Raw genomic sequence first — 27,148 nt, forward strand, 5'->3', positions numbered from 1 at the left:
TCAATAGGCTAGAAGCCATATTGTCCAACATTTCTTAGGTCACATGAAGCTGCTGACTCTTTAGAGCACATTTCTGCCAAAGTATTTCTGGATGTTTGTCCAGTGTGGAAACTGCGTAGACTACATTTATAAAATGTTCACTGTGCTCATAAGCTCAAAATGACACACATTTTAATACTAGATCAGGAATGTGCCTAAGAGCAAACTTCAGGCACTATTCCTTAACCGAGTCCTACAACAAAAATTGTTTCTCTGGCTACCATATACACCCTGTTTAAAGGGGAAGGTGGGCAGGTCCAGGTGGTGCTGTTTGCCTAAGCAGAGCCCAAAGCTGTGATAGAACCCAGCAGTTGTCCTTTGCTGCAAGATACTCAGTTAACTGCAGGACCATCAGGTCCATTTGAAGAGGTATTGGTTAAGATAGTGAGAAGTAAGGGACAAGAGGCAGAGCAAATTTACACTGCTGATGAGACAAAATCTTTTGGAAGTCATGCCAAAGGAAACAACCACTTCAGCTACTGAGAAAATTGTCGTTACAACTGGGAGGAGGAAAATCTCACTTTGCTGACGTGCAACTGGATTTTGTATGCTTAGATCAGATGCTATCCAGTGATGGATAGCAAATATTTGAAACCAGCTTCAAGTATCCCATACAAATGACCTGTCTATGTCAAAGTGTCAGGGATGATTTAAGAAAATGATTCATTGCTCAACTTCTATGGCACAAAATTGAATTAATCTGAACTTAAAACAGTTGCCTGTCAGGATTGTGCTACTGTTTGGTAATGCTAGTGTTTACCCAGACTGGGCCACGCTGAGTAACTAAGTGCAAGGTAATTCCAATTTCTCCTTGCCAGCTCCATTACAGAAATTCAGCTCTTGGCCCATACACTTCTGAATTAGAAATCACTGACATTTATACACATATTGAGACAGAGTGCAAGGGTAGAACTGTCAGCTGCAGTACGTACAACTGGTGTCAAAAAGACAAACTAAAATAAGCAGAGTTCATGAACACAAATCCTGGAAAAATAATCTTCAAAGACCCGGAAAAGTTACATGTCAGCAAGTTTGCCCAGTTGCAAATAGTTTTTGAAACAGCAGAAGAAAAACCAAGCTGAAATGAAAAGTGCTTCACCCCCCCCCCCCCAAAAAAAGCTAAAAAGAGTAGAAAGTTACAGTTCAGCAAAGAAAAGAAAACTGATATTCAGGCTGTCAGTGGCAGAAAATGATCAGCCTGTAAGAGCCTGTGGGAAGGCAAGAAAAGGCTGCAGTCAGGCCATGTGCCTAGGAGTTGAGTTGCTTTTGAGAAGAATTCCCATAAAGCAATTACCACATCTCCTGCAGAGGTAAAATTTAGCTGGATTAGGCACCAGGGATGCTTAATTCATGGAGAATGGAAACTGCAATTCCTTTTGCTTGAAGAAAAGATTAAATGGGCTTTAACTGATGTTTTCAGGATGCTCAATAGAAGGACTCTTTGAACAGCTCTTTGAACTGTTATGAAAAGTCTGGGCTTTGGGGATATGCAAACAAGAATTGTAAGCCATAAGCCAAAGAAAAGTCAATTGCGGAAAACCTTTTTTTCAAAGACTGGTGAATGCATGGGGCATTGCTAAGGGCTTCAGAAGAAGGAACTAGTTCAGCTGCTTTCAGAAACCTATTGGATACAGATTAATGTAAATTCTACGAAGATCTTATGGTGAATGTTAATAATGATACTGCTGTGTCTATGTTGTGCTTCTTGTTTTTACCCTAGATGAACTGATATACTATCATTGCTGCTAGGTCTTTCTCTCAAGAGTGGGGAAACGGGTTACGACATCTGGAGATTAGCTTTTTCAAGCTGCTGCTCATTTTTCTTGAAAGACTTTTTGCTAGTAGTGCTCTTCATCAGCTAGTTTCAGCTGCCATGCTACCCCGCAGAATACCCACAGCCCCACACCCTTTATGGTTTTGCAAGTTAGGACTCACATCTTAAGTCAGTCAACACTCCCTATACCATTGAGAACAGTCAAAGAGAAGGATAATCTGTTCCATGTGAGATTTGTTACTCAAGAAAAAAAGCCACTAGTTAGATGGATAAATGTAAATAACTTTTATCCCAATTCAGTTTAGCCAAGATATGACTCTCTGGAGTAGTATCTACCTTCAGAAGAGTATTTTTTTTTCCTTTGCACAGATTACAAAAAGCTAGCAGTGTGAACTTGACAATCAAAACCAAGAACTTCTATAAATGTCACTATTCTGATTGTCACTTGAAAAGTGAAAATACTTCAGATTGGGATGGGGTTTGTGTCACCCAATTCAATTCATGTCATCTCCAAGCTGCTTACGGCAAGTAGACTGTGTAAAATCCAGTATCCTTCCCATCGAGTGGACCATGTCCTGACTGCCACTACAGCACTGACCTCAGGCTGCCTTTTTCTCACGGTCATTTAAAAGATTCACATACCAATGGAACCCTTGCAGATCTAGTAGAACATCAGAAAAATGTACCAGTCCTCTGCTCTTTCCCTGACCAAGAGAGGAATTTTGCCTTTCCAGGGAATCAGATGCTACCTGTGTGGTAGTTATTTTGCAGCTGTGTTGTTGTTTTCCCGCCACCTGATCTATAGCTTTATATCTATACTTATTTGCATGCCCAAGTGATTCTGCAGCACTAAAATATGAGAAAAATGTTTAAGGCTCATTTAGGAATAATGAAGGATAAGCTTGTCCAGCGTGCATTAAACTTATTCAATAATGGCGTAGGTATTGGCACACATCTAGTCTTTTCATTGTTTGTCCCTTTTACTGTCTGTCTGAATTTAACTGATGTATTTCATGTACTCCAGTGGTTTGGGAGGAAAAATATAGAGGAATAGTATCTGCACATGGCATCTGCAGTTTGGCTTCCAAGGTTTTGGCAGTGGGCACATCCTGCTGCCACTTCGTAAGCTAGCTTCCTTTAAACGCAAGTGTTTCTCTGCACAACGCTATCAAACAGAATTACCCTACCTTACACTGGTGTTACCGGAAGGAAAATTTAACTCATTTATTTCTTTCCTAAAACTGCTGTAGGTTAAGCAATGGTGCCAGTACATTTTGCCTTTCAAATATTTAGGTAGGTGCAGTTTTGAGTCCTTTAAAAAATTGAGTGAAACATCAGCTGTGAGGTACAAATATGCTGCATCTCTTCTTTCACTCACTTCCTCCACTGGCAGTAACAAAGCATAGACTTTCACTCAGATTATCACCTCTGGTTGACTACTAAGTAATTTTCTCAACAGACAGAAAATGCCAATGATCTCGGTGTCAAATGGCCATATCTTGATGTCAAAAAGAAGAAAATAGCATCTGCCTTTCAAATATCGTGCTTCCCAATGTAATCCTGGGTAAAGCAGATACCGATCTTATGGTCACTTCATAACATTTTCAGTACTGTGGTTATAAGGTAGGAAATAGTTTCTGAAGTTTAGAGGTAGAACTACCATCTTCAATAATAAAAAAGGACCACACAACCAAAAGCCAAGATCACTTTGTGGTATACATACAGCAGTTTGCACAGCTGTCAGCCAAGAGCTTCTCAGATGCCAAGGTCTGACATGGGGCCATTTTCTAGTCTAGTCTTGCATTTTGATAATTCAAACTAAAGTGCCATTAGAGGGCAAATGTAGTATTAGTCACGAAGGGATTCAAAAGTAACTAATTCATTAATTGAACTGGCAGTAAAGGGTAAGTAAACTTGCATCAGTTTACTTCGTATTCTTTAATTAGCTTTTCAAAAAAGCTCAAATTACTCGAGCTTCTCCTTTCTCTGATAAAATGCATCCTCCAAAATTGATCCTGTTTCCCAGTGGTCTAGAGACAGGGCTTTCTTTAAAACTTCAGGTTGCTCTTATCTCTAAGTGCAGGATACCAACAGCTGCTCCATTCAGTTCATACCTGATACCGGTGCAGTAGTAACAATTGTTCTACACAAAGGCTCTGTTGAAAGTCTTTGGTTTCAAAAGCCTGTCTGTGGTTCAGCAATATACTATTTTTGGTCACATCAAAAATAGTCACACAAAAGCACTGATCTGATACAAATTCACCCAGAAATCTATGACTAGCAGGGTTTTTTATTCCAGAGCAGGTATCAACCATCCATGACACCTCCTTTCTCACAGATCAGCTACCTTTCATTCTACTATCGATGATGTGAAGCCCAAATAGCAGCCAGTGTAAACCCTGCATCATGCTTTCTTCCTAATTTTTGTCCAAGCCTAATGTGGGTCACATCTGTTAGAAGCATATATGCACAGATCCAGTATTAGCACCTATGATACCAGGGTCCAGATGGATTGGTTTAAAAAATATTTGTAAGTACCATTATGTCTGGCTAGCAAAACTGAGCTTAGATTAATATTTATTCCTTAGAACTTCATTTTTATAATATTATGGGTTATAGAGGCATTTTTCTATCTGTCAGATGGCTAGAAGCTGATTGTTAGAGCAACCTTCCTTCCTTCTCCTGTCCCTCACCCTTGGTTGTCTTTTTAACATAGGTAGTTGGCTTGAATCTTCAAGGATCCTCAAGTAAATTTTGATCTGTTAAAATCAAACCTAAATGTTAGCTCATTTTGGTTTTTTTGAGTACTGTGCCAAAATGTATAAAGTCCATCACAAAATATGAAGCTGATGGGGTCTTAAAGAAATGTTTAAGTGGGAATCTTAATGAGCAGGCAGAGATTATGATATTGCTGAATGCTGGATCTGGAGTGAAGTGATTCAGCACAGATTCAGGAAAATTTTAATGAAAATTAATTGGAATTACCAAAAAAAAGTTCATAGAAAAATGTTAATGTGGCAAGATAATTACTTGTGTCATCATTAAATGATATTGCAGAAAAATGTTTGAAAATGCTGAATTCTAAATAACGTTGGAATGAAAAATTTTCAGTTAACACAGAAGAACGTGTTAGTGTACAACCTGACAGGTAACTGCTTCCACAGGAATGTTTGGAACCAGCTGAATATTCATTTCTCACTACCAAGCTTTTCAATGGATTACTCCATACTTGGATTTGCATTAAGTATACAATGTGTTTTCAATTATTCAGCTACAGTCCAGTTTCTAACACAGAGCATATGCCCTGGCAAGATGTTTTTGTCTTTCTCAGGCATGTGTTAGTTGTGAGATCTGGTCTCTGATTAATTTTCCACAAAAATGCTCCTGTCAAGAAGGTTTCTAAAATGCTGTTATTGTCACTGGAGACTTTTACACAAGTCCTTGTAAATGAAAGTTATGACTACTTTTTTAATAAGGTTTAAAACCATGATGATTTTTTTAAAACATTTCAGGGTTTTTTGCTTTACTTTTCTGTTGCCTAATACATTCCATTTGATTTTTGGAATCCACCACTGCTCCACAAAGATTGAAGAGATGCTGGAAGACACTGACTCAACAAAGCTGCTTTGGACTGTATTCATCCTCTTATGTAAGAGGGAGAGAGAGTTGAAACCTCAATCCAGCCCTAGTGGCTGGTGTCTATAATAAACCAGTCTAAATCTGGGATTTAAGGAGCCATGTGATCTTTAAGAAAGTCCATAGGGAAAACAGCACTTTATGGCTAATGTATTGATGGAGCAAGATGTTTTTTCTCTGATTACACTTTCTCTTCACTGTATGCTACTAATTGTTTTAAAGACCAAAATTATATTCTTAAGTAAGCTTTTTTCCCCTCTCTTGCCTCTGCATGTACCTGCCCTATCTTTATCTCAGTCTCAAATACTTGCCCTCTGTTTTGGTTGGAGGAGTGGAAGAGGATTTACTTAATCTGTCATGAACTTCTTTCCCCTTCATTCCACTTGAAGTCCTATTGCCTTTACCATTTCACTGGCTTCAGTTCTGGTCATCTGGACTATTGTTTTGCTTTCCATACATGTCCACTTCCACTCATGCAGAGGTTTTTTTCCGTCTTTTATATCAACAAAAATCCTCTTTCTTCTTTTAGCATTTTTACTGGAAATTTTCTTTACTTAACTACTTTCTTCTGAGGAACAGCCAGTGTCTAGGAAACTTTCTACTTAATAGCCAACTTTTGTCCTCGCTCTGGAAGGTGTTGCAGGCTAGACCTAATGTGCTGGGTAATACAACAGCACATTGACAATCACTGCTTCCTAATCGTTCCTTCTCTTTCAGACCAGAGCAACTTAGTCAGAAAGACAATACTTCTGAATTGAAAAGAGGACTTGATCAGGGGACTTGATTGGGGCTGTATAGTAAATGCTTCACTGCTGGTGCAAGGCACAGCTACCCATCTTTCTAATCAGTGTCTTCAGTCCTGTAAACAGCGTGGCATTGGCTGGGAGATCAGGAGTGTCTCTGTGGAAGAAGAATAGGTCTGAGTTACATCTTGGCTCTGATTACATCTTCTGTTCTTTCTGGAATAGGAGAATCAAAGTGATTAGTCTTTAGCTTTTTGAAACTGTATCTTCACACCCCTTATCTTGATGAGCAAGAGTACAGGGTAATTCTTTGTCTCAGATTTCTGCCTGGTGCTGAGGCCCACTGTTGGCCATGACTGGTAGCAGTGGTAGCTCTCGTTCTCAGAGTTCGTCACGAAAGTCCCTCATTCCTGCCAGTGACGTTTGGACATCACCTTAACGCCAGTATCACCAGGACAAATCTTTGGCTGCTGCCAAGAGACGTCTCAGTTCTGACATATAATACACAAGTTCTCACACATAATACATCAGTCCAGCAGCCATAGAGATGGCTGTTTATCTTTTTAGCCCCTTCCAAAAAGTAGTGTGTGCCAGTATTGTCAGACTCAAAGGCAGCTGTATCAATGACTTATTGCAATATATTTAAACTATGAGATTTCTAGAGGAGCTAGCAGTCCAAGAAAACAAGAAGCCATCATAAAGCCTTAGTTACTTTGCATCTGTTATGTTAAAGTACTTGAGGCTGAAATTGAAATTATACAGGTAAAAGCTAAAAAAAAAGTTGTGGGTTTTTTTTTTCAAAGGCAGAGATTTCAGACTGGAATATTGTCTTTCTGCTATGACATTATTTCTATGGAATAAACTACTACTAGGCGCTTGAAAAGAATGTGAGCTGTCTAGTGAGTTCAGAAGTAATGCTTTTTAAAAAAAATAAATCTCACTTAAGTGCCAGTGTAGTGCTACTTAAGCTAGTACATTCCTACACGTGTAGTGATAGTAATGCCAATGTGTGAATTGCCATTTTATTTGCACTTTTTAAAGTGCAAACAATTTTTGCTTTTTAAAGTGTTGCAGACATGGTAAAGTTGTGTATTATGTCACTAGGAGCTTCCACGTTTCTGCCATCTTTCATGAGCAGTCATGCAATGTACTCTGGGCACCTATTGTTTTTTCTTCAAGTTCAGTGTTTCGTACTTTTCTCAACTGGGGCCTTGCACTATAATTATTTTTTTTTCTTTTCATTCGATAATAAAGGGGATATTGCAAGCACTTGGGAATAAGCTTTTTAAAAGTATTTCCTCTCGTATTTCCTATTCCATATGGTGGTACTTGTTCAATCCAGTGGAAATTTGTGGGAGAGCCTCAGGAGAGAGTTATTTCATTTTTAAAGGACTGAAAGGCTCTGATCCCCTGACTTCAAAGGCATTTGGGGTTACAACACTTAAAGGGAAAATTCTGACAACACCTGATCCAATATCATTTTTGTTTTGACTGGCTTTTACTTTGTTCCACTGAATTTATTCCCCTTGAAATTTGTGGCCAGACTGAAGCGCTAGCAGAGCAATTATCACCTTTAATTGTATGTTTGTAAGGCTTCTAGCACTGCAAGACTGAGCTCAGTGGCAGACCTTAGGTGGTTGCACAGTATGATGATTAAATTAATGTAATTTCTTTTTGAGCAGTAGCCATTTACTGTTGGTGTATCTAGTTGCAGTGATCCTCCTGCATGGATTGTAAGCTATGTTAGCTAGTGCAGTCATCACTTCCCCACAGGAGCACTTAAACAAATAGACCAGTGGTTCTCCAGGATGAAGAAATGTGCCTTGCTCTGCTGCCGGGTTACTGGGGAGCTGCCAACCATGAACTAGTATGGACATTGTACTAATAAAAGCCTGTTTACTTTTTGTACAGGGATCAGCTGGCTTACCTGGAGAAACCGGGTCATCTGGAAGCCTTGGCGAAAAGGTATAATAACGTATCTGACTACTCAGCAGCAAAAATCAGCTTGGAAAACCATTGGGGTGATAAAATATTGGTCAGAGATTGTTTACTGACCACTGACAAAGCTAATATTCGTGTCGCTATTTCAGAGCACAGGGATGTAATAAATGGTAACCCAAATGCTGTTATTTGAGGGTATGCATCTGGTATCCTTGATTTTACTTGGCAATGAATTTAGAGCTGATAGATTTGATATCTTGTTCATATTATGGCACTTACTTTACTATCCACTGCTATTGATGCACAGAAACTGGCATAAATTATACTTGTTTTATACAGTAATCACTGGTTTTGCACGGCTACATAATGAAGTCAAAAGTAGAAAGGTAAAATTTGGCTGTATGTATTAACTGAGTAAAGACAACAATGCTGTTAGTTTTGTCTGCTATGTAGTAACAGTTGTTTTTATGAGAGCAAAGTTTGGCAGACTTAATGTGACTAGAACAGTATAAATAGCTTAAGCATATTTGACATGGTTTTAGGTGAAGTTTTAAAACTGAAAAACAGGAAATTATTACTGGACTATATTTCAGCTTCAATTATAATGAAAACATAATTGTTTGTCAGAATGATCCAGCACCGTTTATATTTCTTCCCTGCAGGGCTGAATTATTTCACCTAGCCTGGTGGCTTCTATTTAGATATTTTCTTGAGAAAGTCTTAATAATGTATTAGAACTTCCATGGAAATCTGATTATAATTTATATAATCTATGAAAGGAAGTACATCAGTGGAAAGCATTGCTTGTTAAAACTAAAATTTAGACACCTCATATGGTTTTAATTGTAATATCATCTTAGAATTCAGTGTCAAAGGATTCCTGTTCTTTATAATTACACTTGGCCCAACAAAGATTACCTTGGGATACTGCCGCTGGTTTAGCTAGGAGGGAAAAGGCAGTAAAAGACTAATTAATCTATCAGCAAATGGAAGCAAGCTTCTTTGTGGTACAATAATTGTTGTCATTGCTCTGCTGTTTCTGTAGAATTTATTATCTTCTTCTTTTATGGATTAAACAGTACAACGTAAACATGCTATGTGGAGTTAAATGACAAACATACTTCCAACGTAATTATTTTAAAGAAATGTGTCTTTAACAGTGTGCAACATAAAATATAGGATTATCACTATGTTGTGTGTACTGTCTGCAATAAAGGTGTAATATTTGTATGGGGATAATCTACAGCCAAGCCTGATGTTTGGGCTGGATTTTATATGAATAAGAGGTGAGAAAGTAGGTAAGACAAGAAAGAGACCCTTCCTACTTCTCTACTCCAATTGCTTCTGCAGCTGCTGAAGGGCTGGTCTTGCTTTTAGATTTGTGCCTTCCTAACACATACTGAAGAAATGAGGGAGAGGAGAACAACATTTTCTTTTTTACTTGTTTGTTGTGGTGAATTTTATGGATTAAAGGAGAACATAACTATAGATGTGATGCACCCATCAGAGAGAAAAGGGATCTGCTAGCTGCAGTTCACAGAGACTGATGTACCAAATCTCTTCTTCAGTCTTCTAGGAAAAGGGAAGACAGAGAAATTCAGTTTTATCATCTTTTCAAAAATGAGTGGGCTTGTAGGAGGAAGGAGTGCAGAAATTCAACAAAAGTGAAAAAAGGCCTCTGCACTGTTTCTGAAGGACAGTCCCTGAACCAATGGTGTTATGCACTGCAAAAAGTTGTCCCCTTTAGCAACCGAGTCTCTTGTAGACTATGGGCTACAACCCTCATGCAAGACCTCTTGGATTGCTGTGGTATTGTTATTGCAGGTTAGCCTCGTTGGCCAGATATGCCTGGCTCAATGGACATGGAATGAGTCAGGGAAAGAGCGCTCACTGTTATTTTCTTTTTAATTTTTTGTTAAAGGGAGAGCGAGGCAGTCCAGGACCAGTAGGTCCTCCTGGAGAGAAAGGTGTCATGGTAAGTTACAAATAACGTAGAATCCATAATTATTTTACTTACAAAGGCACTTTATGTTCCAAAACAGTAGTAAATTCTCACTCTTCCGACTGTGCAAGCTTTATGGAAAAGAGTAGTATTTATGATGCATTGTTCCTGGGAAGTTTCATTTAGCAGCTTTATCCCCTCTGTGGAAGTGACATTGCAAAGTGATCTGCTGAATGATGCAATGGAGCAACTGCATTTTTGAAAAATGGCTCTAAGCAGTCTTACATAAAAAATTAAACACAATGAATTGAAAGGAGAGGTAAATAAAGGAGGGAAAGTAAATGAACGATCTCCTGTGTAGACTGGCTTAACACAGGTTAATTCTAATAGACAGACTGGTAACCAGCATCACCTCTAATTCTACTGCACAGCAGTACTCAGACAGCCCCTGGGTACCACTCTGCTGGGAGGACTGGCTTCCTGACAACACCACTTGTCCTAAATCAAGATGCAACATTTCATGCAGCATTAGACAGTCTAGAGGCCACTGTCATGTTAAGTAGGGTGTTGGGGCACAGAATTAAAAAGCTATACACATGCACCCATTGCCCCATTCATGCTGAAGTTCTCGAGGAGAAGTGGTTAGGGTTTGATTGCGTGTTTGCTAGTGAGCACTATGATGGCTCCACAATGTATAGAGAACACATTTTGTCTTGGCCAGTCCTGCCCACACCAGGATGTGTCCACTTTCTGTTCCCACTGTCACAGCCTTGATGTGAGAATTTTGAAATTCATTTGGAACTCAGCAGCTTTTATTTCAGTAAATCCCTGTCAGCTAGGGCCTGTGTGCGGGAAAACTTAGGTTGCTTTAATGATTACTGTGATATATCCAAACAAATATCTGTTTTCTAAACAAAATTTTGGAAATAAATTTGGCAAGGTTAAACATTTTTATTAACTTGCTCAATTTTTTCAGGTAAGTAACTGGATTTATTATTGTTGTTATAATAACAATTTTGATAACTGTTCTGTCTTTTCTATATTTATTTCAATTCTAGGGCTACCCAGGACCTCCAGGAGGCCCTGGACCTGTGGGGCCAGAAGGATTGCCTGTAAGTATAGAGTGGTGCTTTAGTTTGACATAAAATGTACCATTTTCAAATTGTCTTTTTTTCTCTGCTGAAGCTAAGAATGGTTTCTAATTTGTACTGCAGTCTATAAAACTGTCATGAAAATTTACCCATCCTGATACAAAGTCTGTTCACCTGCTCTTTACCAGGATGATCCATGAGAAACGGGAAAACTAATTTATATCACTTACTCATCCATTCAAAAAATCACTTTGTTGAGACAAGTAAGGGAGTAGAATTTTTTAAGGATGGTTTATAATTGCACAACAATTTTATTTGTAATGCATTGGTGCCTAATATAATTTAAATATATTCATTATGTGTTTAGTTTCATTGTTAATCAAAAATAAATTATATTCTAATTTGCTGTGTACAATTGTGTTATAATTTGGCTACTATGGGTCTTCACTACAGACAGACTGAATCTTTTATCACAAATTATTAGGGTTTTTTAACATAATGTTGCTGAAATACAAGTACCCTTTAGCTAGCAATTTTGGGATGTTGGACAGAAGTAACTTATCCAACAGTTACATCATGATTTCTTATTCAGAATAAAGTTACATAGAGTTTCTTATTTAGATTTCTCTAGATAAATTGTACTAACACAATTGATCAAATTTGAACCATGAGTGAAAGTGATTGGTTTGTATTGGTTGTATTGACTATTGCTCAATGTGCATGAGCCTTGTAATTTTCAGAAATCTGTGTATAGAAGACAATGAATAATAAGTTTATTTGACATGTAGGGACCTTCAGGGACAAGAGGACCACCAGGCCCACAGGGACCTAAGGGAAGAAGAGTAAGTAATATTGCTTTTTCATGTTATTTAGGGCAGAGAGTAGTGTGTTGCTGATATGAATCTGACGTGTAACCCATGTACAGTTGCGTCCTTTGAACTCTGTCCTCTGGACTGAAGCCAGACAAATAATACTTGTATTTCCATGTAGGAAACAACATGAATCTTCATTTCTCCTCACATTACAGTTAAATGGGCTTTTGCCATTGATTTCAGCCGAGAGCAGGACCAGAACCAAAATGACCACTGGCCTTATTTTCTGTATACATAAATATGCAAATGTTGGCATTTATAACTACCATGGGACTGTTTCAATGTTTTAAGGACTATTTTCTCTATCTGCATGTCATTTATGTCTTTGGAAAGACAATCAAAATCACCCAAATGTAGTTCTGAGAGAGGAAGAAGCAAAGTCAGAAGATAGTGTATGCTAGAATCTCAAACCTCTGATTAGATTGTCATTTCCATTTCATGCATTTTTATCAGGGAAATGGGAACCATTTTTCCACTGTATACAAAACACTAATCCAAAGCCCACATAAGTGAAGAGGGAGTGTGTCCACGTCAGTTTGTATGAGTGTTTGATCACAATGCATAAAATCAGTATCAGTGAAAGTATTGCAGTTTGTTACCTTGGGATGGTTGGCTACATGGTTTTCATAAACAGTTTCCTTCATAAACCCCACCAGTCACTTGCACTTCCTGTCTGGAGTTTTTTTTGGTCATGTTTTTGCAGTTTGAGCTCAAGGTGCCTGCAGGAAGCGCTTCCAGTTCATAGTATAGGTGGGTTTGGTTGCAGCATGAGCAAGTGTATTCTCACTGGATTTATGGAGCTTGTTGAGAATAGCCGATAAGATGCACCCTTCTAACATCAGCCTCACCTAGAAGTTTGACAGCATATCCAGGCTTCCTATGAGACGTGTACAACTCGTACCAGTGGCTGGACCAGTGTGTCTTCACAGGTGGTGTTAGCATCAGGCAGTGCTTACCACTCATGCCTGATAAAGTCCCTGAATCCTTGTCAGTGAGATAATTTTGTTGGTTTCTTTCTGTCACAGGAAGCAGAAACTTTTGTTGCTACAGCAAAATACCATTATAGTCTTCCTTCATCCTCCGTTGTTATTGTGATACGTACGTTTTCTGAGAAAAAACATGGTAAAATTTGAAAAGTTGTAAGATCTGCAGCTTTCACTCCAGTTAAAGATAGATACTTAAGAAGCACGCATTGCATTTTTAAATAAGATTTTAGGTTAGAAAATATTGTGGTTAGCAAACTTTGTAATACAAAATGTATTAACTATATATTCTTCTACATTACTTTTTCATGATTGCTAAACTATTAAATAAGAGATTGCGTAAAGAGTTATATTTTCAGTATATTCAAAATAAGATATCTGAATATATTATATATTTGAATATGAATATAGTATATTTGAAACCATATTTTGAATATTTGTTATATTTGAAATATACAATATTTTGAAATATACAATATTTTGAATATTTTGTATATTCAAAATATACAATGCTTACCAACTTCACAGTACACTACAGGATTATTCATAAGAGAAACTTCACATGTTTCAAATGAGTCTTCCTTCTTTAGTATGGTTTCCTCTTCCTTCAGAAGAAATCTGTTTTAGTTTACCTCTTTGTTCGTGATGCATTTTGTAGGAACAATTTGTGAAATGTAGCATATGAAATGTATAATTTCTGTTAAAAGCCTGCAATAGTGGTTCTGGGTTACCCTGTATTAGAGAGGTTTCCAGCTGGCAATGCCAAGTGGGTTGTGGGGTTTGTTTGTTTGTTTGTTTAGTTTCAGACATGGAGTATAATTTATCCCAGACTTCAGTTTCCTTAAATGGATGAAGCAGATTTGAGCGTGTATCTACATACACTTAAAACTTCTTCTGCTGTTTGGAAGTACCTATCATTAAGAGATTTGTCTGAGTTTGGTTTTCAGGATTAAGGAAGTTATCTCAGTAGCTCATGGAAAAGGATATACCCACCATCATCAGAGAGAATCTGTACGGTCTTCTGAATATAGTCTGCATTTTTCCCTTACAATAAATGTGTTTTTTAAAAGCCTCTTTAAAAGGATATGTTAGTAAAAATTTCTTTCTGGGGAATTAATTTGCTAATTTAATAACAGACATTTTAATTTAATAATGAATTGTATGTAAAAAAAAACAAAAAGAAAAAAAAACACAAAATCATATACACTAAGAAATATTCAGTATTACTTTGATAATTTTACATGCAGAAATAGCAAATGCTTCCCACATCTCACAGGTCACCTGCTTATTTTCTGAACTGAATATGTCACACACGTCATCTATCAGTGCCCAGAAAAATGAGTTCATTGAGGCCTGATTGTCAGGCAAAACTGAAATGTAGGTATATTTGTTTATGCAACATATCGAACAAAATTCAGAGAGAAGCTTAATTAGCTAAAAAAAAAGAGGGCAAGAATCCATCCCCCACTGATAAGCATAGTGAGCTACCGAGAATTGGTGTAAGCAGGAGTGTCCAACCCCAGGCATCAGCTAGCAGAGAAGTTGCTCCTGAAGTGTTCAAAAGATGCTTATACAAATGTGTTCAGTGGAGAGAGGCTTTAGGGGCTCCTGGGAGCCCTGCGTTAATAACGAAGGCAGCCTTCTGACAGGAGTGTGAATCTCTGCTTTGATGTAGAGGAGCGGAGGGAAAAACAGCCTTTTTAGTTCACAGGCAGATTTGAAAATGTAAATTAAAACAAATGCAAAGCAACTGTGAGGTTGAAAAGTAGCAGCTTGGCACCATTTTTTCTTCAGTGGCCTGATTCAATGAAACAAATGGGTGCCTTGCCTCTCTGTGATTTCAGTAGGAGCATGTCTGAAAGTGAATTGCATGCTCAAGTGTTACGCTGAATTGGGACACACAAGCCAGTGGCATCAGATGAGGAGTACACGTATGCACTCATTTTCACTGTAAAATGCTCATGTTTGAGCTTCATCTAAAAAGGAAACTCCCTTGGGCCTTACTGGTCCACCAGAGTTTCAGTTTGACTGGTGGCCTGTAGGATGCAGTGAGTTAGGAGGCCAGCTCAAAAGTAATTTAGTATAAATATAGTTGTCTCTGAGATTGGTACTGAACTGCTGCAGGTTGTACATTTTAATTCGTCTGGACATAGCATTCCCCTCTAAACTCCCTCTCTGATCCTTCCCTCCTGGCAAGCATCCTCTGACAGCATCACCAGAGCTGGAGTCAGAGTCAAGCTACTGATATGAATGCGAGTCCTCCCCTGCAGACTCTCCTCCCTTCCAGCAGCATCTGCCACCTGGTGATTGTTTTTATGGGGGAAAAGACTTATTTTAATTTAGATTCCATTTTGAAGGTAGAAGATAGTTTTTATTTAAGGAGTGTCACATCTTCTGCCAACTGACACAGGAATCTTTGCGGGAGTCTGTTTCTGATTTTGGCAGCACATCATGGAGTACATTGCTTATAATTAAAGATCACTCAAAATAAATCCCAAACATCCCAAGCTCTGTGGAAGTCCCGGTTTGGAGCTGTGGTTTATGCCTTTGCCTCCATCCAGCATGAGTGGGAATGCTTCATGGAAGGGGGCCTCAGAGCAGACCCAGGTCTTCAGGCTCTGCAAAAAAACTCCTACTGAAGCCCCTAAGAATTTTGTCTGCTCTCAAGATCAAAATATCAGACCCAAAGTAAAATCTCGCATAAAAAAGATATCTGTGGGCCTCTGAAACCTGGCATTTGTCATCAGTGGATTCAGGAAGAGAAGTGTCAGAACCCTGAGCTCTGTGCAGCAGGCCTTGGAAAAATGCATACCACAGTCACATACAGAAGTTAAATAGAAGCATATGGAAGTTCCCCTTTGTTGTGTACTGAAACGAACGTATCCCGTCTTCACAGCTGGAACCTGCAGGAAGTCTTAGGAGCGCTGACCCTCTACTTCTGCACTGTCACAGAGTGGAATTCCTTCATCTCATAAATTCTGGACCTTTCAGCAACCGGTTCACATCCAAGATTACCCAGCAGCCTACTTCTGCCTGAGAGTATCCAGCTGCTCAGTCTCCAGTACAGCCAGGAGTTCTGGCTAGCTGAAGGCAGGCTGACTAGGAGTCTATGGAGTATCTCGCTGTCAGGGGCTTTTGGGGGATATGCCACTGGGCATAGTGCTAGCACGGAGCTTCCTCAGCTGATGCTCAAGACTTGATGCATTTCAGTTGGAATTATGTGGAAGATTGGGTCCTTGTGTGACCCACTTTTTTTTTTTTTTTTTTTTTTTTTAGTGTTAATCTCATGAAAACACAGAGGGGGAACACTGCTTTATAGATACTTCAATGGCAGAATGACAGTCTGGGGGGTGGGAATATCTGTATCTAAGAGAAGGAATTTTTCTCCATGACCAGAAGGAAAAAATACATTTAGTCTGGAAAACATGCTGGTAGCAGTGTGGGCAGCCATGAAGCCATTGTTGCATGGTTTTTTGTTGTTCTTGTTTGTTAATGTATGGAGAAGAAAACCACAATGTCAGAGGCTGGTGCTGCTTTTAGTTTATACCGTAATGTCCAACTAATACAACTGTAGCTTTTAATTTGAGAGGAAGAGGTCCTATATCATTAGATTCATTTCATGAGTGAGACCTAAGCAAAATTCTCAATAGCCACTAAGATTCTTAGCAGTTAGTATTCTTCAGGCTGATGTTTGGTGTTTTAAAGCTTAAAAGCAATAATTTTTCTGCGCTTACTTTCCTGGAATGCAGCTCACAAAATTCGATTTTGAAAACACAGGTAAATTGCATAGTGAAGTGCCATAAATGTGGGGTCAGGCAACAGCAGCTTATGTCTGTAGCAGCCAGTAGGGTTATGCCTGCTTCCGTTGTGTCTGTGCCGGCATGAAGAACCTCAATTACCTAAGGACATCAGCACTCTGTTTTAATGACTAATATCTTTCATACTCCTCACAGCAGGGAATATGGAACCTAGAAAAACGTGTGTGCTTCAGGGTTGTGTGAAACAACTGGCCAGTGTGCTTTGTAATACATCAATAGCTGAGTGTGTTTATCTGTCTCAAATTGTTCAAAGAAAGTGAGACTAGAATTGATGTAATTTTCTAATATTCTTCCATGTCAACCACCAAAAGAGAGAAGTAGCTACATAGTGTGTTTATGTTATTTTCACTCTTATATTTAGGAGGCAGGATGAGAAAGAACAAAGAGTTAATTGGTGCTTCTTGCCTTCTTATATGGACTTTTTCCCCAGCTTATTATCCTAGAGTTTTCAATGTAATATGTTGCGTTTTAGAAACAAAGCTGAACTTATGCCAAAGTAGCAATCGTTTGGCAGCCTTACTCCTCAGCTCTGTTGCAACATAAATTAAATAACAGCAGGCAAATAATGTGTGTCTCTCATTCTGTACTAGCTATAGTAGGAAATGATACAGATCCAATTAATCTGTGCCAATAATGAGTCACCATACTATTTATAGGAGTGTTATGGTGTGCTTTTGTTAGAACATTAAATTGCCTTTCCCTTGGATTCCTGCACTCTGTTCTGTGGCTGGCTAAAGGTAGGCTGAAGGCAGGCATGGCCCAGAGCCAGAAGCTGAGCATCATGTTGGTTTCTGTTACTTTGTTTTCAATTCAAAATTATATAGTAGAAGGTTGGTGTTTTGAATGGTAGGCCTTCTCCCTTGATTATTAGTGATCAAATCAGTTGTCATTCTCTTCCTAATGATTGGGCTGTCAATGCAAACTCCACTGAAGTGGAGATCTGTGTGACTAGCAGAAAGGTTTTGATGTGTTATGTGCATAACATAGACTGAGAATCCTGTGCAGTTTCCTGACAGGACCATTTCTCAAACTATGGGCCATGACCCCCTTTATGATTAAAAGGAATTCACAAGTGTTCAGAGAATTTATCTGTTAATATTATTAATGATAGAAGATAAAACCTAGAAAGAAATTTCTGTATTACACAAATCTGTACAATCAAAATGTGTCCTTTTTCCTCCTTGAGATTCTATCCATTGATCAGCCCTGTGGAGGATACACAAAGACAAATGACAGGTCATGTATCTAAAGTTTGAGAAACACTAAAACTATCCTGCAATTGCTCAGCTTAACACTCTCAATTTCCCTCTCCCTACATTGTCCTAGGGGATTCCTCTGCAGCTCTTCTGTGAACTTCTCTCCCCTTCTACCCCCCCTGCTTAATGACCTGTCCTCACTCCATCTCAAGGTTTCCTCCTCTCTGTTCTCTCACTCTTTGAGGCATTTCACCTGAAAGGAATATCAGATCATGGGACTCTAAGCCTGCTTAGTCTGCCTTGAATTTTCACCACAACCCCTTTTCTGTGCATTGTAGATAGCAGTTACAGAAAAAGTGCAGAGCCGTAACCCGATGTTAATTTGATCAAGATGTTTAGCTTTCTTTTAAATTATGCTGTATAATAATTCAATAATTGGGCTTACACAGTTACATAATCTTAACATGAGGCCCAGTCTTATTATTCTTATAAAGGCTTCCATCACCCTTGAAAACACCGTTAGTGTTTTGGTTCTGATCTCTGAGTGCATTGAAGTCACCAGGAGTTTTTTCCACAGACTTCGGTAGCCTTTTGTTTGGAACCTTTCTCATTGAGAGCCATGCAGCAACCCAGCATATCTTCGTCTGTAGCCTCTTTTCTCCTCTAGCTTAAAAAAATGCCTGCAGATACTCAGTCCTGGCTTAGACCAAAACAAGAAAGGTAGCCAGGCTAACCCAAGGGTTGCCTCACAAAAGCTGTGTCCCAGACTACTGAGGTATCAAAAGTGTTCAGACAGTTTTCCCTGCCTGTTCATTTTCCTTTTCCTATGGTTTCTGTGTCTTCCCTCATGCTAGCCAGAAGCAGCAGTGCTGAAATGCTGACGATAAGCTTCTCGTGGGATATTTCTGGCTCTGCCAGGGGTTGTCATTATATATCAGCTCACAGGAAAGGCCTTTTCTCGAGAGATTTCCGTTTCAGGAGGAAAGCCTAAATGATTCTGGATACACACTGTCCCTGAGTTACCAGTCAGACATTTCTTTCACTGTAGCTCCGGAGAGAAGCGGGTCGGTGCTTACCATCTCTTCTGACAGAGATTTTGATGTGCCTCAGTAAATCCAAGTCAGAGAGAACAGAATTCTGCTATGTTTTGTCTCAAAAAAATTCAACGGAGACATGGAAATCACAGACATTTTTGAGGGGAAAGTAATCTAAATGAAATCAGATGTGCTTCCAACAAAATCATTTTATAAGCCCCTATTATTACCTATTAGAACAGTATTACAACTCTCTGGAAATCAGTTGTGATTGCATGCCCTGCACTATAAACCATGACCCAAGATGTTAAGGTTCTCTACAACTCAGAAATGCACTCTGAAAACGCAGATCGTTTTCCTCTAGGCACTGCCATAGCAGTGTAGTAGTTCCCTCTGATGCCAGCCCAGATGCCACCAGGAAAGCTGTTATGTCTCATCCTCCCACTGCATACAGCTGTAAAGAGCCTGGCTCTGTCTTGATACTTATCTAGCTCTTGCTTTAAAGTGTTCATTGGGTTTAGTTTTAATTTTATTTTCCATATCCAAACAGTCATGGTGTTTAGAATTATGGAAATAACTTCCTAAGTCAGCATGGATAAAATATTCTTTTCCATTTTGCTCATGATCTGTTTTAAGGATTTTTCATTTGCTTGTAAACTAATGGATTTAGATGTCTAATCTTAAATAATCATTTCTGAATGTTTTGGCAATAAATATTTGCTCTATTGTAATAGAATAATATAACCGGTTATCTTTGTTCATCTATTGATTATAAAAAATCAATTTACAAGATACATTTTAGTGTAACAATAGAGCAGTTCATTATGCAAGATGATAAATTGCTTTTAATCTTGCCTCTAACTGGTTTACTAATGGGAGAACTTTATCTGCCTGGTTCAGAGGCTTACTAGCAAGCTGGATTTGTGCATATACAATTTATAATCTGCTCAAAAGCAAGCACTCTATATAACCAGTGCTCATCTAAATTCTTCTAAATATATGTCTGTTGCATTCATACAAAGTGGATGGAAAAGAGAGCAGAAAATATCAGCCTGCAACCTGGCTCCAACAGAGACCCTGAACATTTTCTTTACATATTTTCCAAAAAATCTTTCTTCTTAAATTCGTATTTCAGCAAACCAGAAACTTACTTCATTCTTTGAAGCTTTATTTCACACTTAACCTACAATGAAAATTGGTTTTTGTGCTAACAAAACATGTTTCCCCTCTGCTAAAGCTTGTGTTGCATCTCCCTGATGATAACCAAAAATAATGCATAATTAATATTCCAAATCACTTGTTCAATATTCAGGGGCCCAGAGGTCTAGACGGTCCTCTCGGAGAACCAGGAACACAAGGCATTAAGGTGAGTGCTTGCATTGCTCAGTACTATACAAGACATTTAGATAGACCATTTAGAACACTTAGAAGAAAAGTACTATACAAAACTTTTAGATAGAACATTTAGAAGAAAAGAAAACAAAAAAACAAAAAAAAACAACCCAGCATGTCGGAAGCCATAAATTTCCATTTAATCCAGGAGGAGATTTGCCAATTTCTGCCTTCTTCAGGTACTTCCTTATTATGGTATAAACCTATCTAAGCCTGAATCTGCACTTTCTGCAGAGTTACCCAGCATTTAAACTGACAGCAGCTGTATGCAGCTTATCTAGCAAATGCACATAGAATTCATACATTTTTGGTTATTTATCAGGGAGAAAGAGGAGATCCGGGAAAGAAAGGAGTTCCTGGGCTCATTGTAAGTATTGGAGCCAATCTTTATAGTAAGCTTTAACACAGTTACTGCAAATTTCTGAGCTGTGTTTGGAAATTATCTGAAGCCAGCACTGTCTTTCCATATTTCTCTTTGACCAGGGTAAAGCTGGAAATCCAGGAGAAAGAGGAGATCAGGGTGCACTTGTGAGTATGAAATTCTCTAGTACTTCTACTGAAAAAGCCCACAAAATCTCCTACTTTGTTTCACTCTCGGATATGAGGGAATTTGCCTGCTTTAGAACAGCTGCAAAACTCTGACAGTACAGTTTGTGTTTATTCATACAAAGAATCGGGCAGAAGTGAGAGTAAGCGTGAACATGGTCTAGTCTGCTACAAGACCAGTGTTTCCATGGATGATGGTCCACAGAATACATGATAGCAAATTGCAGCAGAAGAAATGATGATTGTAGTTTGTAGGGGGGGTCCTAGAAGTTGCTTTGTTTTTTTTAGTTTTATTGTAGTTTTAAAGGAGAAAGTCATTGTGACATAGAAAAATAATTCTTTGATAGATTTTAGAGTAGATGTCTGCTATCAATGTTGGGATAAATATAGAAAAATGTGTAAAATGTATATCACATATATAGGAGAAAATTCTTCCTTTTAGGGCTTCTTTCAATGGAAATCTAACATGTTCTATTTGAGGCTTTCTTTTACAAAGAATGTTACCAGTCAGTCCAAATTGTATTGGATTTTCAATAAGGAAGGAAGCAGAAAAGCAGAAACAAAGCAGTGTAATGGTGGTGATTTTGTGCTGAAATTGAGACTCAAAATGTTGGTTGTCATTATACTTCTCTTGCCTCTTCTGCTCAGATTTAGGAGCTTGTCACATTTGACAGGGTGGGTTTTCATTTCCCCTTCATTCACTAAGACTTTTAGATGTATTTATATACACAGAAATGAATGAAGCAAAACCTCATTAGGTTGAAATGATGGGAATTAGTACATGTATTGCAAACTACAAGATACTGCTCTATTACTCCTACAGCTACAGTTTCTAGAAGAGGGTATCAGACAGATATGCTATGAGCTAGGTTGAGGAGAAAGAAAAGTGGGCTGTGAACCTTACTGATCATCTCAAATGCAGTTTGTAGGGCAGGACACTCATAATGTGTTTAGGCCCAGTTTGTGCATACAAGCAGCGCATGAGTCCAAGGAGAACGATGAGGAACTGGTAAATGGTGGGTCAGCTAAGATCCATCCCTATGTAAAAGAAACTGAGGACAGATTTATTCAGGGCTCCTTCACCTGCCACGGGAGCTAGTGATGTGGCGCATCAACCAGAAGAAAAGGCTGCACGTGGGTATTTCTGAGCAAGTTATTGAGTGAGCAGAAATAAGAGAGGAAGTGGCTTTTCACAGAATATGAAACAGCTTGTTTCCGATGATTTTTTATTTTATTTTAATCTTCCAGGGTTTGCTTGGGCCTCCTGGAACCACAGGAGACAGGGGACCAATGGGAGAGCCAGTAAGTTGATCCTTATGCCTGCTTAAAAATTTTTCCACATATTGTACTAAATTCCCTGGTAACTCAAGCTCCATTTTACTAAGATTCAGTATTGCCAGCTGGAATTGTGGGGTAATTGTTCCAAAACTGCAGGGCTAGAGTCTGCCTCCCTTGCTTTAGCGTAACTTGTTCATAAGTAGACCTGTTAATCATGTTGGGAAGCACTGTAGTAAGGGGTGCACAACATAAGAGAGCATGACAGAATCTGGACCACAATATTATGTGGCTTTATGCTGCATTGAAGTAGACATCTACATTATGGATTAGGTAAATGTATGTGCCAATACAGATGTTAGTGGTATTTTTTTCAGGCAAATTTTAGGATAGTTATTCAGGAACTCAGGGACCACATCTATTTGGCAGGTTAAATTTTCAACAACAGAGAGACTGTTATAATAAACCTCAGACATTCCTCTCCTGGATGGATTCTTGTTCTGATGGTTATTATTTCAAAGCCACGCTCGCTTTTATGTGGCTAATACTGTAACAGAAGATCATGCAGGATCTGCAGCAAATATATGCAAAGTGCTACAAGGTGTAGCCATGACAGGAATGCTATTGCATTGCCATCTCTGAGGGTAAATCAGATTATGTAAATACAGTGAAAGAGCATGTGCTGTCCTAGGGGGACCTGGGAGAAGGCTGCCATTTTGTAGTGCAGAAATCTAATAGAGTTGTCAAAAATGGTGTGTTTTCATTGCTTCTGAAAAATTACTTTGCACATCAAATGACATACAGTTAATTTAAATCTTGAAAGTGATCTGTTGATATAAAGTATATTGTTTCTACTAATTATTATTATTTCTAATATTATTAAATATTATTTCTACTAATCCATAGGCTGACATGCTTACAGAAAGCCACTGCACATTTTTGGGGGCTAGAAAAATACCAACAGCTAACAACAGGTTTTATTTTAGTAAATTTTCTTTTGGATATAATTGCCTACTTAACTTCAGCTGCCAACTTGTAGGAGTGGCAAAATGCGTCAACAGAAAATGTATTTTCTAATGGTTATTATTGGATTCCTGTCACTTCATCTCTTTCACTCATTTTATCTAATCTTCATGTTGTGACATCTGAGAGCCTTACAATACAAGGCTTATACAAAAAATTCCTGCCATTTTCTGGTCAAGTCTGAATTTTCATATATATATATATATATGTATAATGACTATCAGCCTTATCTAATCTAGGTGGTCTACTCTTGAGCAACCTACGTTTCTGTTGTGCTTATCATCATAGAATCTACACATGCAGTCAGAAGTAAGAAAAGCTTACCTGTGAACAGGGTACCTTTTCTTTCAAGTGCTGAAAAAGTAAAATGCAGAAAATGGTCTGTGGAGCTAGAAAGCAGTGATGGAAATGACACAAGATGTTATGAAACAAAATGCGTGGCTCTTTTTTTAACTGCCCATCCAAGCAGCTTGATTTCATCTTCTGTCAGCTGGTCACTACATGGAAGCCAGCTGCTGAAGCAGTTTCTCTGGCCCTGTCACTAGTTCTGCACAGAGCAGAAAACCCCTAATTATTGGTGGAGGAGCAGAGAAACGTAAGCAATTAGAACTATTTGAAGTAACGGGCTTGTTCTAAATTACACTCTAACTTTACCTACTTGTCAGACATTTCAGTAAAATCCTTCTTTGCAAGTTACCTGTTGTTAATGGTTAAAAGGAGTCCCTATATTGCTATAAAATTTTGCCTTCTGAAACGCCCTAAAAGTCTCAGGGGAAAGATACATTACCAATCCAGCAGACTTAGCTCCATGGTAATATTATGAAGAAATACTTGACTTGTGAATCAAACTTAAGCTTTGTGACACTTGCCTAGTGGAATGCCACGGAGTTGCTGCAAACAAAAACCGATGGACTTAGTTTAGGACCAGGTGAATTCTCAACGGCAGATTAACTGCAGCTTCAGTTGTTCACACTTAAATGAAGCTATAGAGTAAAATATATGCACCTGCTGAAATCCTCTCAGTAATATGCAGTTTACATTGTTACTACAAGGGAAGAATATACTCGCATTATCACTGCCAAGTCATCAGGAGGAGCAAAACCATATGCATAGTCTGTAAGAGGAAGTGAAACAAAAAAGAGTAAATATTTGCTTAAAAGGCTTCTATCATAAATATGGGTAGCAGCATTTTTCTTTTACATGAGAGTAATGGATCAACACAATGTTTTTAATTTAGAATGTACTTAAACACAGATGAGTTCCAAAGGAGTAAATGGATATGAACTTTCTGAAAGTTCAAAGACTAGATACATCCAGAGGATTGATTTGTCTTGACATACATTCATAGTGGCTATGGAATCAGCTGTAAGCTGTTACAGGCAACCTCTACCCCCCAGCACACAAATCTCACTCTGTGAGCAGAGGTGGACAATCTAACGTGTGCAGAGACTTTGAGCATGCCACTCTAGGAAACAATCCCTATGTGTTACTGCAATAAATTTATTACTTACAATAGGGCTTATAAGAAAATGCTCATAGTATAGTGTTTAATATTACCAAAAAGGCTCTAGCCTTTAGTCTATTACACCTCAGTGACTGTCCTATATAAACATTGCTAAATCTGTAGTGAAGCACACAGTAGTTGTTTTCAGTTAATTCCATACCAGACTGTAGGCTTTTCCACAAAGCAAACCAGACAGTCTAACAAGCCTTAATTAAACAAAGTCTCAGTTAATCAAGAGGAGAGCTTAGTTTAGATAATAATTTACTTTTGGTCTAAAAGAAGAGACATCTGTGCTATTACTTGAAATCTGTTATTTCAGTGTGTCAGGATTGGCAATGAGGTCTTCAGTACTGTATGCCATCATGGTACTTATAGACACTGTTGGATTCAGGAGGAAAGATGGTGAAATATACTTCTTTATGCCAATTATGACAAAGTCAAGACTATACAATGTAATTTAATGTTAATTGAATGATGCATCCGAAATTTTGTTTAATGCCAGGGTCCAAGAGGACAACCGGGGGATGCTGGCCCTATTGGAGAAATGGGTTTTGAGGTGAGCTTTTAATCATTTATATAGTAATTACAAACACTCAAGCAACTGAATAAGCCTGCACAATGTGTTTAGAAACTATTTTTTTATTACCTGCAGCTGACTTAAATACCATGAGCTGCTGAGAGACTCTCTTACTTAAAGCTGTTACCGAAAAAAGATGTCTAAAATAAGTAACTTTTTCTGTTGTGAGCACTGTCTTCAGGCATACTTTCATGACATCTGCACCTAGAAGGTGAATGTTTAGTTGAGCAAATGATTCTCTCTTTTCTTTTTTCTTTTCTTTTTTTTTCTTTTTTTTTAGTAAAAGGACCATTCTCCTTGCAGTGAGACAGTGAAACAGCATTAATCATATGTCCTTGCAAACAGTAGATGAAGAAAAGCAGCTGCAGGCAGTCTTCTTGCTAACTTTTGCATCTATTTTTTGCTTTGTTTTTAATGTCTCTTTGAAAGAAATATGACAGAATGTATTAGCCACATTTGCAGTGAAGTAGCTGAGGGATGAGCTCAGAACAGAAGGGATTTGGCTAATTCAAAGAAACGCACTTCCTCAGTCACCCAAAATCCAGTCTTCTGGCTATTAAAAAAAGGTTTACATTTAAACTTTACAAGAAGCAATCTGATACCATTAACTCTTTAAGGGCTGAAGACTCCAAAAAGGGCTTTGTTCTCCAAAGGCTATATCTGCTTGGCTCCAAGCCTAGACAGTGATGAAGGTGTCAGTCAGATTTACAAAAGATAGATGATTGCTCAGCCTGCTAGTAATTTATGATGAAAAGTACAGGCTTAGTGGTACTGCTGAATCTTCAATACATTCCTGATCCACAGTGCAGTTCCTGAACTCCTCCTATACCCTCCTTTCTTTTCTTCTGTTGGGCTCTAGTAAGAACAAAGAACTGCATTGTCTTACTTTGATTTCTCAGACATGCATCCTTCCCAGTGTCTCATGCCGTTTTTCTGCTTCAATTTTGGCTGTATTATTTGGTGGTTGCAAAATTATTATTGGTGACCATGTGTAACAGTAGCTCTTGTACCATGCAGGGACCTCCTGGCCCTGAAGGAGAACCTGGCCTGCAGGGAGAACCAGGCGCAAAGGTAAATGTTGAAATTATTCTCTCTTGTGCTGTTTAAATTTTCAGACTTCCATAAAAGCAGATCAGAGTGATCTGATTCATTAGCCAATTAGGTAGTGATACAGGAATGAGCCATTAAGAAATATTGTTATTGTCAAGATGACTGCATTATCTGTAAACCCCGTTATTGTTAGGAATAATGTCCCTTAAAAGCCAATTATTTCTTTTTCTTGTGATATTCCAGGGAGACATTGGACCTGCTGGGAAGGCTGGAGAACCAGGTGACCAAGGTTTAAGGGTAAGCTATGGATGCAAACCTTCTACCAAAAAAGAAAGTATGTTATGAATGTGTCAGAAATGCAGGCTGAGAAACCTTGATTTATCAGAAGAATTCGATAAGAAGCTATTTTCCAATACCTTTAAAAAAAAAAAATTGTAATATTGTAGGAAGTTAAAAAGAGTATTGATTATAATATTGAATTATTTCTGTGTAAGTGTCTCATGTCACTGAGAGACATGAACAAGTAGTTTGAGCATGAAGGAAAATCCAAGAGTGTCCATCCCAGCTGTTAAGATGACAGCACATAATAATGCTGTGTATGGATACCCAATCTAGGTAAAGATACTGAGATAAAGGGAACTTTGTAGTCTCAGCAGAGCAGTGTATCTTTCTGTACTGCCATCTAAAGCAGCTGATTTACTTCTGGTGCTGT

The 27,148-nt window shown here is 38.4% G+C and overlaps 1 protein-coding gene across 4 annotated transcripts in view; it reads left to right on the forward strand.

Moving 5' to 3' along the window:
* The window catches only part of COL24A1 (collagen type XXIV alpha 1 chain), a 155,013-nt gene that overhangs the window by 88,991 nt on the left and 38,874 nt on the right, over nucleotides 1-27,148 (forward strand). For all 4 annotated transcript variants that reach the window (XM_075508461.1, XM_075508463.1, XM_075508462.1 and 1 more), the window contains 11 exons: nucleotides 8,104-8,157; nucleotides 10,055-10,108; nucleotides 11,134-11,187; nucleotides 11,955-12,008; nucleotides 20,382-20,435; nucleotides 20,784-20,828; nucleotides 20,945-20,989; nucleotides 22,256-22,309; nucleotides 25,312-25,365; nucleotides 26,404-26,457; nucleotides 26,680-26,733. In XM_075508461.1, coding sequence (XP_075364576.1) covers nucleotides 8,104-8,157; nucleotides 10,055-10,108; nucleotides 11,134-11,187; nucleotides 11,955-12,008; nucleotides 20,382-20,435; nucleotides 20,784-20,828; nucleotides 20,945-20,989; nucleotides 22,256-22,309; nucleotides 25,312-25,365; nucleotides 26,404-26,457; nucleotides 26,680-26,733 — 576 coding nt within the window. The remainder of the gene's footprint in view (nucleotides 1-8,103; nucleotides 8,158-10,054; nucleotides 10,109-11,133; nucleotides 11,188-11,954; nucleotides 12,009-20,381; nucleotides 20,436-20,783; nucleotides 20,829-20,944; nucleotides 20,990-22,255; nucleotides 22,310-25,311; nucleotides 25,366-26,403; nucleotides 26,458-26,679; nucleotides 26,734-27,148) is intronic.

Source organism: Mycteria americana, chromosome 7 (genome assembly GCF_035582795.1).
Source record: "Mycteria americana isolate JAX WOST 10 ecotype Jacksonville Zoo and Gardens chromosome 7, USCA_MyAme_1.0, whole genome shotgun sequence".
In the NCBI taxonomy this organism is placed as follows: domain Eukaryota; kingdom Metazoa; phylum Chordata; class Aves; order Ciconiiformes; family Ciconiidae; genus Mycteria; species Mycteria americana.